General features: G+C 35.5%; 1 protein-coding gene and 1 long non-coding RNA gene across 5 annotated transcripts in view; both read right to left on the reverse strand.

Moving 5' to 3' along the window:
* The window catches only part of LOC116800190 (scavenger receptor class B member 1), a 150149-nt gene extending 139195 nt beyond the window's left edge, over positions 1 to 10954 (reverse strand). For all 4 annotated transcript variants that reach the window (XM_032713827.1, XM_032713826.1, XM_032713829.1 and 1 more), the window contains exon 1: positions 10467 to 10954. In XM_032713827.1, coding sequence (XP_032569718.1) covers positions 10467 to 10734 — 268 coding nt within the window. In that variant the 5' untranslated portion in view covers positions 10735 to 10954. The remainder of the gene's footprint in view (positions 1 to 10466) is intronic.
* Positions 6331 to 9275, reverse strand: LOC116800192. Its single transcript, XR_004361187.1, has 2 exons — positions 9150 to 9275; positions 6331 to 8785 (listed from the first exon to the last, which is right to left on the reverse strand). It is a non-coding gene; the product is annotated as an uncharacterized LOC116800192 (long non-coding RNA).
* Positions 10955 to 10959: the final 5 nt, after the last annotated feature.

The raw sequence follows: 10959 nt of genomic DNA on the forward strand, positions 1-10959 counted from the left end.
AAGTAATTGTCCAAAAGCTGGATCCGGCGAGTCATGCGAGCATTTGGAGGACCCAGTGTTCAAAAATCCAATAATATGGACATCCACACGCAAAGGATTAAGAGAACGCTGCCAGAAATTACCTTCATGCGATGAGTAAAACTTTCTTATCATCGCAAGTGGCCGTTTACTCTTAGGACACAATTTTTGTATCGTGTAACGAACTGTTTTCAATGGTTCTGCTCCCTACGAGTTGCAGCGGGTAGCTCAGAGTTTCTCTGTTCGTCCCACCAACTTTATGATTTGTGTGATAACCCGACCAAAGAGAAGACAGAGTTTTAGAATAAAGTCGCTTTATTGTAGTATTTCACAGCTGACTCCTCCGGTGATCGCCGTCTGCTGCGCGGGTTTGCTCCTGCTCCTGTGTGCCTTGCCTTTTTTGGCCTGTGTGTCCTTGACAATGGACCACGAGCGGGTCGAATGTTACTGTTGTAACTAAGAGGAACGGCTAAAGCTTGTCCTAGCACCCAGGCTAGGAAGCTGGCTGGTAAAATCACTCGGTCTTTGGAAGAGAGGATAATAAAATCTTTAATCGCTCTACTGAAAAGTAAGACCAAGCTGAAGTTTTCGAAAAGGAAAATATTTGAAAATCGATCCTAAGTCATTACAAAAACAATTTCAATCGAAGACGCCGTTCATATCTCAATATGTTATCAATCGAGATCCATAAATGATGAATTATTTTCAGCTAGCCAATAGTCCCCATATGCTATGACAGCACCATAGCGATGCCAAACTATCGTTACCCATTGTGCGATATTAACTTTCTCCCCCGCTGCAGGCAATGGAAATAATTCCAGTTCAGCAGAGAGAGCAAGTTCACGAAAGGCCGTTCACGTAATACATGTTTATGAGGACAGCGGATGGACTAAGAGGAAACGTTGGCATTGATAAGAACGTGTTTTCCTGCGTAAGCTAGGCACATGTAAAATTCCTATTGGATACATAAGCATGCATCCGCCATAGCTGCCAATAGTGGCACGCTGGGTATAAGATTTATTTCAAGATTACAACAATGTCCACATGCGACCTACGGTTAATTATTGATGACTTCTATTAGTTATAACACCTTCTTGTGTACGTAGATGGTCTTAAAATATGCATGCAGTATTCGGACATTTCTTGCCATTCGGACTTACAATCATTACTTAACCTAAATGGCTCTGTAAGCCTTCTTATTTTAATAAACTAATGTTGCGAAAGCGAGGAAAGCAGGGTATGCTTTGGGATACTGAGTTGTCTCCGTGCAGTTTTAGTTGCCACAGCTCCTGACAGGTAATTTTTCAACGATGATGATCCCAACGGATCAAACAGTAAAGTTACTATGGACGAAATGATGCGCTTGGTCTGAATCTACTTTTGGTGAGAACGTGAATGTGTTCCGTACTTGGTCCCAACAGCAAATGTTTGATTCCAGCGTCATCTAAAAACTTTTTGTAGGCCATCCTGTAGAATCAATGGAAGTTCCCCGTTTAGTTGATGTAGCTCCACCGCTATCGTATCCGCTCCACCCAAGAAGTAATCTACATAGAACTACGATTTGATGGCTTTTGCCCCAATTTTCAATATGTCTATAAATCTGACGAATGGAGTAGTGAATAAGCTGGGTCTGCTCCAGCTTGCGGACGCAGTTGAATGCCACGTTCCCCAGGGAGAAAGTATGTCGGGTCTCGCTGTCGGCAGCGGATTTAAAATGTATATCCTTTTTTTTTTAAAGGGAACTAATTCTATTTATTAAGATTTCAAAAAGGAATCGTTCAGTAATTCCTCTGAACATAACCTAATGTGTGATAAAGATAAATGAGACCAAGTGGTATCTTAATTATAAAGTACAAAAGAAAGAAAAATCTAGTCTAGTTATCAATTACTTGAAATGTAATATGTTATATTATCCTCCGGGTAAGGAGATCGCTGGGGTGTACCCTCTTCAGTCTTCCTGTAATCATGTCAACTTTTTATTATTATTTCATTATTATTTTCATTACGTGAATATACAGAGAAGCATTAATGATTATGGGTTCACCATCGCCCAGCAATCAAGGCTCTCGATCTATTTCACAATCGTAAGCTATGCATATGGGTAAGCAAACTTATATAAAATCTGTTTTTTTCGAAAATCTTTACATTTAAAATAGTAACAGTTAATAAAAATAACTTGTTAGTTCCAAAAAAAGTTTACTTATGACAGAATATTAACACTTATGCAATGGAAATTAATTCATTCAGTTAATTGCCTTTTTATATCCGTTACTCGTAGAGTAAAAGGGTATCCTAGACTCGTTGAAAAGTATGTAACAGGCAGAAGGAAGCGTTTTCCACCATATGAAGTATATATATTCTTAATCAAGATCATTTTTAGTCTTGTAAATTTCTATCGATTTGCCAAAAAACTTTTTGCCACGCCCTCTCTAACGCCGTAAAGCACACCTTTGAACAATTTTGAAATTTTTTTCTCATTTATCTCATTCTTCCACCAATATCAATATCCCAGAAAAATGATGAAAGTTCGCATTCACATTAGCTGAGTAACGGGTTTCCTCGTTTCTGTGCTCTTATTTATATCGGGACTACTTCTCGCGAATCGAGCCGCACGAAAATAAAATGGTCCTGATTGAGGAGAACACGGGGAATATGAGTTTAGCGTCAAAATTTAAAATGTTCTGAAATAATTAATAAGTTCTAGGAAAAACAATTGTCAACATATCTTGCATAATTTACGAGTTTTTAATTCATGCCAACATAACTATCGTAAAATACCTGCCGTGAATATCAAGTCGGAGCTACGACCCTGCTACCGGCTTATTCCAGTTGGTCACTTCAGCTATAGTCACCGATCGTGGACACCACCTGATCCCGATCCGCACTCTGCACCACACCGCAGCTACAGAGGCGACAACGAGGTGACTGTGTTGTGGGCAGCAACTCGCCGCAACACACTTCAGCAACTACGTGAGCAGCAACGTGCCACGTTGACATCCCCCTGCAACAACGGTGCAGGCGGAGGAGTTCGCGGGCAACTACCTTTCCGCGTCCATTTTCAAATCATATCTAATATTCTACATGAAGTTGGAGGCGAATTTTGACAACCGGGAGGTGTGTGACTTGATGATAATACTCATATTGATGGGTGAATATAAAATGTAAATATATGACTTGAGGGACCAAATAATGGCATGAACAAATTCTTATTTGCTTTCTCTCTCGTTGTTTTTTAACTCGTTTCTGCGTCAGATGAAAATTCCATATCCAACTTGTTTGTTGTTTTCTTTTTCAATAACAGTGATATTAAATTTACCCAGCCTTCACCCCACACCAATTTGAATTTAAATGCACTTATTCATAAAGCTGATGTCTTCGAAAGCTTAAAAAGTCCCAATTCTCATTTTCAACAGGACTTGATATGGTCCCTATTTGTATTCTTGAATATTTTGCAAACTGTCTTTTTCGTCAATGTAATTTTCCCCCTTAATGTAATAAGTTATTTGCTGTTCCGCTTTTTAAAATGGGAAACAGGTCAGGCATCGCTATCGCTGCATTGCTAGGCTCAGTTCTAATCCAAAATTATTGAAAAATTGTTCACTAAACAATAGTCACACAAATTCTTGTTTTTGTTGTTCTTGTAAATCTTCTGACTCAGTTACCAATAGAGTACTTAATGATCCAAAATGGATTGATAGTATATATCGATCTTAAAGAAGAGAATAACGTCAGCGCATGGAGCATACTAGTTGACAACGACAACAATACCCGACATGTGGCAAACTCGACTCTAACTCGCTTTTTCCAACAATACATAAAAGAATTCTACATTACTACCAATGAGGAACTGGAACATGGAAAAACAGCAAGGGCCATTATGTATCATTATGCATCTTGAAACCAGTAGCAGCAACCGAACCACAATTAATTGGTACACACTTACACTTACTTATGAATTTGCTATCTATAACCTTCTGGATTCAGAATAAATAAATAAATAAATTCATTTTTCAATCGAGTACAAGAAGCTTTGTAACATAAGATAGTGACCAAAAAGACCTCGATCGTCTCCTTACATCCCATATCCGACTTATCAGTATGGTAAAATAAGAAGAGTATGAACAAAGACACTAGAATAACAAGATGCGTAACGCCATACGATTTTTTGGCACACGATTTTTTGGCCGTGGCTCTAGACGTGGCTCCAGGCTCTCTCGAGTTTTTGTTCGAGAGAGAAAGAGCGGAGAGCGCTACAGCAAACAGCTCTTTTCTACGCATACAGTGATAGCATACAACTGTATGTGTGCACACGTATGCTCATGCATTGTAAATTTGACAAAATATGCCCTTCACCTTAGAAGTGCTTAGACTTTAAATCTATATTATTTTTGATCAATTGGCACCATGTACCAAATTCTTGTTTGGCATTGGCTTAATGTTATTATTATTTAAATATTGCTTAAAAATACACATTAATGTTTTTGAAATATTTTTAAAAATAATAAAAAACAAATGTGTATAAAAAAATGTATTGTTGAGCAATGCATTAAGTGCACAAATGAAAGTAGTGCCTTCTCATTATGTTTTTATGAAAATAATGAATGTTATGCACATAGAACAGATCTGTTTAACAAACTTATAAAAGTTTTCCTTTTTAAGCATTGCAAGTGGACTGTGATGATAGCTGATAGACAAAACAAGCAAGCTAAGCTCAGCATTCTATCTCATAATTAGAAAAATGAGCGATATTTAAATAATTGGCGACTGAAAAATGGACGCAAAATATAAAAAAAAAAGTATAGTTAGAAAAATAACTTAATTGGGGAAATTGGAAATGTTTTAATGTTAAACATTAAAATATTTCAAGTCGACTCGAAGGCCTAATAAAGGACCCCATTACAATTGTAATGGCCTCCCCGTGGTGTTCCCTGAGTACCGATTATTACATAAATTACACATAATTAATTAACATAATATAATATAAATAAAATAAAAATACATAAATATAAATATGTAAACGGTAGCTAATTCGAGCAGCGATTTTAACAAACGAATTTAAAAAACTTTAAAATTATTATTATTTTAGATGATGAACTAATTGCTACGAAATTGGCCACAACTCCAAATATGTAAATTCGTTTCTTCGATCAGAAATGATTTTGGCCCGAAAATCGTCTTCTAGCATAAGTACGCACACATACACACGTTCTCGTCTATTGTTTTTATTCACACAAGCAAGCAAATTTTTCTATTTTTAGATTTCTTACGCTCTCAGCGTAAGCGAGCGGACAGAGAGCAATATTGGCCTTCACCAAAAAAGTGGCTGCCAAACCAATGTATGGCCATCTCATCTTGTTATTCTAGTGTCTTTGGTTTCACCATATTTTAGGCCATGCTGCACTAATTGTAGGATTATCAATCATGGTAATTATTACGCGTCACTCGTAGAGTAAAGGTATTAATATATTTGCGCAAAATACTATACAGAAGTAAATAAAAATCTGTGGTTGTCCGATCATAACGGGATATACAATAATCGAAAAAAAAAAACAAAAAACAAAAAGGGAATACTTAGGCTTTAATATAATTTAACGAATAAGTAGGGATCACTGAAGATCTACAATCGGAGCTAGTGGAGCTGGTTTATTGTAATAGCCCGTTTTGCTAAAATAGATATTGAATAACGCACACCTCTAAAAATTAGCCCAATGTGTTTGGAACTTACAAAAATTACAAATTACAAAAATGGTTGACTGTTTTTTTTGTCTGGAAACAAAACTTCTTATCAAGACATTGCTGATATTAAGAATGGAAAGGATGCTAGCTACGACTTGCCCAAATTATTTATATATAAAAAAGATAAAATTGGGTATACCGAATAAGCCAGCTTAATGATATAATTGACCGATTTTTTCAAGTTACACCCAAATATACGACCGACTTTACAATAGAATTTTTGTAACTTTTCTGAATTCTTGTTAAAAGGGACAATTTTTATGACCAGGTGAGGAAATGCAATATTACATATCAATTATATTTTAAAAAAATCAAAACATTTCTTAAACGCGCTAGCGTGGCCGTATACATGGGCCGGTTTGTGGGCCTAAAATCAACTTGTAAGGATATCAAAAGAAATTGACAACATACATAAATTATACAATTAACGGGTTGAGGACGTTTGATCAGTGCTTAGGCGAATCCAAGGTCTGCATGCTTAATCGAACATTTTAGCTTTTATTGTTTCTTTTAATTTACGGGTATATTAATTATGTATATGTCATTAGATTGATTCATTAATTACATTTTTTATAATTACACATTCTTTGCTTCTCTCTCTAAGCGTTTGTATTTCTTAAATACTTGGTAACCGTTTAGTTTTTGCGATAGCTTTGATATGGTAATATCAGGTGGTGTGACCGGCCGATTACAGCAAAGTCGGATTTCCATCCACAGTAAGGGCAAGAGCTGACGCTATACCCGAAAATTAAAAATACATGGCTCAGCTAGTGCTGGGGAGGAGTTGCATCATTTTGGTGACATAGAGACACAAATTGGCAAAGAATAAACACAATAAACCAATAATTTACACAAGTGTGCGCGTTGCCAACATTATATTGGCATAGCAACAGGAAATGGGAAGAGAAATTAATAAATTAAATGCCTTGAAAGTTTTGGACTGTTTGTGGGAGTGTCAATATTTTAAAGCAAACCTGCGCTGCGTCTACGTCCCCAGAATCACCAATCCACGTCCCTAATCTCAACTTTCAAGTTTTTATAGTTTCTGAGACCACAGCGCTCATATGTACTGACAGACAGGCTGGTAGACAAACGGACAAATTGACTTAAAATCTCATTGATAATACTCACAAGGTTTTATACTATACTACAAGAACAAGTTTTTTTTCTGTTTGGCGTTATCACATACGTACCACAACATGAAATGACGCCGAAGTCATATCATGTTATACATACAAACACTTCAATAATATATAATATATACTTCTTTCGCAATATGAATCAAAACCGGAAATTTTTTAATCAGGTTCAGTTCAAAAACTAACTTACAAACTACTTCTTTCGTGTTTTGCACCAATATACAATTATCAAACAATTTCGCTTCGAATATATTTAAAAGCATATTATAAACGATACAGCTATACAAAATCCGGTTGTTACATTTAAAGAAAAAATGTAGTCCCATAAAATAAAGTGAAAATAAGGAGAATTAAGCGAACTGAGTTGAAACGCAGCGATCTATAAAGGACAATCTTTGGGAGTTTTTCATTAGAATATATTAAAATATATAAAAACAAGGTTTATTCTAATTTGAAAATGCGTTTCTTTTTCATACTTATCTTATATTAATAGCTGATACTGTACTGAAATACATTTTGAATTAGTAAGCACACATATTCTTGCCCGGCGAAGCAATACAGACAGGCTTAACATATGAGATTTTAAAATTCACGTATATCAGGTTTTAATATTGCGGTAGGTAGGGTATTAATATTGGGAATACCAGATTTGTTAAAAAGTATGTAACAGGTCGAAGGAAGCGTTTCTGACCATATAAAGTATATATATATTTTCTTGATCTATAGATCCTGATCCGAGTGGATCTGGCCATGTCGGTCTGTCTGTCCGTCCGTATGAACGTCGAGATCTCAGGATCTGTAAAAGCTAGAGGCTTGAGAATATGCACGCAGCTTCCAGAGACATAGACGCAGCGTTCCCATGTTGCCGAATCTAACGCCCACAAACCGCCCAAAACTGCCGCACTCACAGTTTAGGAAAATGTTTTGATATTTTTTTTATTTTTGTGTTAGTCTTTTAAGTTCCTATTGAATTGCAATACAACGTTTTTTCATGTCCACTCTAACGAACGAACATGCCACGCCCACACTTTTGAAAAGTGTTTTGATTTACCTTCTTTTCATAGTTGTCTTGCCCATTTCTATGGGTATATGTACCAAATACACTGTGGCCACGCCCCTTCTTACACCTACGAAATGGTCACGCCCAACTTTTGAACGATTTTAAATTTTTTCTTCACTTTATTCCTCAATATCTCGATAGATATTATAATATCTCGTATATTGGGGAATAACTTGAAAAATTATGCAATTTCGAGTTCGCATTCTCAATAGCTGAGTTAACTGGTATTTGATAGTCGGGGAACTCGACTATAGCATATTCGCTTTTTGTTATTTTATATTTTTAAGCAGATATTATATTTGTTTCAAAAAATGTTCGACGATCGTGCCGCCAATGTTTATAACCATTTTTGTATTTAATTTTATTTGTCAAGACACATTGAAGCAGGAAAGATTTCTAAAAATTATAAATAATGTAAATTGTTATTACTATTTGGAGAGTATCAGTAATACTTTAGAACAAAATAAACGGACATTGTACGGCAATCAAATTCATAAGAATGTTACGATTTCGATTTTGATCTCGAAAAATCGGTGCTCCGGTTCTCGAATTCGTAAGAATTATTTGATTTGTAAAACGGGCACTTTTGTCTGGCCGAAATGAAAAGAAAATTCCTTTTTTTAGATTAAATCAGATTTAATTTACTAAGGAAAAAAATAGGGTACCCAGTGGTCTATTGATGTTTATGTTTATTCCATGATATTATTTCTGAACCCACCTCTGATTTGACATACAAAATTATGCCGTCGGCAACAAAAATTTTCGATTTGGCAAGGGGTCGATAAGTACGTCGCCAAAAGTTATTGCGAAGGCTGCCGTACTGTTGGTAAAACTAAACAGGTGAAAATACTTATAAGATATAAAAGAATTCATTAATTAAGCTAAATGAGGGCCAAAGGTGTTGTTCGTAAATAATGCTATTGAATTTAATTACTTAAATGGTCAAAGTGCGGTAAAAAAGTAATTGCGAACACAGGAATTAAAACTGTGAATAAGGTGGCCGCTCTGAAGCTTACACAGCTTCTTACTATTTACGAAACATTCCGATAGTAAAAAGTTTGCTAAAAAACGAAATCAAAAACTTTTGACTAAATCGAAATAAAAAAAAATTACGAATACCGGACCATGCTTAGCAAACGTACGCATTTCTCGTTGCTTTTCATCTAAATTCGCAAGTAAAAGGAAAATAGACAGACCTATGTCCTCATATCGGCAATCCAGTAGAAGGTGTGAAGCGGACCATTACCACAAGATTGCGCTGCGTCTTCGTCTCTGGAATCTGCATATCTAATCTCTCTAAATATATAATTTCTAGCTTTTATAGTTCCTGGGATCTGGACGTTTATACCTGTTACATACTTCTCAACGAATCTGGTATTTACTCTACGATTAGCGGGTATATCGATTGTGTGAATGCGAATCAAAAAGTCGCGCAAAACAGTCGTCAAAACTAGGTGGATATTAAAACTGTTGTACTGAAGGTGCATTTTTTACCCCATGGCATATGTATCTTTAAAAGTGTGAAGATTTTACATTATACATTATTGTATATATATAAAAACTTGAAAATTAATTACAGGTAATTACAGGTCAAATTGTTATTAAATAATTAAAAAAAAAAACTTGTTCACATCCAAGTGCTTAAGAAAATCAATTAAAAATAGGGCATCGTAATACTAGACGAATTAAAGTATCACTTAAATCCAGTTTTCATTATATTTGGTTGATCTTTTTTAATGATTCTTACAATATAATGTGATGAAATTAAATGCCAAACATTTTTACATACAATTTTTTAGGAACTGCGTCCAATATTTATATATACATTTATAATATATATATAATTATATATATAATATATATAATAAAAATTAAATTTGTATTCTAAAAAAAATCGTAGCCAAGTGAAAAACACTTCAAAATTGTTGCATTAAATGTAAGTATAAGTTATAAATAAGTAATAATATACTATTTAATAACCTGTATGGTTATCGACTCAATATCCCCTTAAATTTTATCACAAAAACTTTCGATTTGCTTATATAAGCAAGGTCGTCAGCGCAATTTAAGGTCACCTTCGATCATTGTCGCCCTCTTCAGCATACTATGCAACAAGTCAAGTCAAGCAATCGTATTTGTCTCACTACTCATATAAGGAAAGTAACATGTTTTAAATGTTTCAGTTTCTGGTTGTTTGGGTTTGCTGTATGGTCAAGTTCAGGGTCGAACGGAATCCGTAAGTAATTGATATATGTAATTTGTTCACGATATTTTGTGGTTTGACAAGATAGTCAGCGAAATCGGAAATCCAAAATATTCCATTGTCGACATTGCTTTTAATTTTATTCGCTTTGATATTTAACAATCAAGGCAAAAACAAGCATAGAGTGCTATGCTAAACAACTTTAATGACTCTTTATCAGGTTTTTGTTGTCCCCCCAATGCGAACGATTTAAAGAAAATGTGTAAATTTAATCGAGAAAGCATGGTTCTCTTGATTCATAAAAACTCACGGGTAGGAACTCGATTCCGTTTGCCTTGGATTGGCTCGTTGAAAAAGCTGCTTAGTATGTCTATCGGATTCATTGAACGATTTGCCTTGAGACTTTTGCGGCGCTGGATGCGTTGCAGTGCTGCCTGAGCGGCACAAGCCACCGCAGGATCTGCGTCTGTGCTCAACCCAGATCCAGGGGCCACTGCTGAGTGCCGATGATTGCTGGCCTCTACGTCTCTTGATACTGAACTATATCGTCGCGCAAACATTTTGCTAAACTCCTTCATATTGGCTGTTTTTTTCTTTTTCAAATCATATATAGAGTTTAGTTTTTAGTTTAAAATATTGGTCAGAGATTTGGATTTTAGATTTTCTCTTCTGCCACGGCACTTAAAAACTTTCGTAAGCCTTTGCTGCTGCAGCTTCTTGTACATACGAGTACAATTTCTTTATCAAGGTATCTTTATCCCGTATCGCGTTGTCGCCCGTTCGCAAGCATTGCCCGCTTATGA

This window comes from Drosophila sechellia, chromosome 2L (assembly GCF_004382195.2).
Source record: "Drosophila sechellia strain sech25 chromosome 2L, ASM438219v1, whole genome shotgun sequence".
NCBI classification, from domain to species: domain Eukaryota; kingdom Metazoa; phylum Arthropoda; class Insecta; order Diptera; family Drosophilidae; genus Drosophila; species Drosophila sechellia.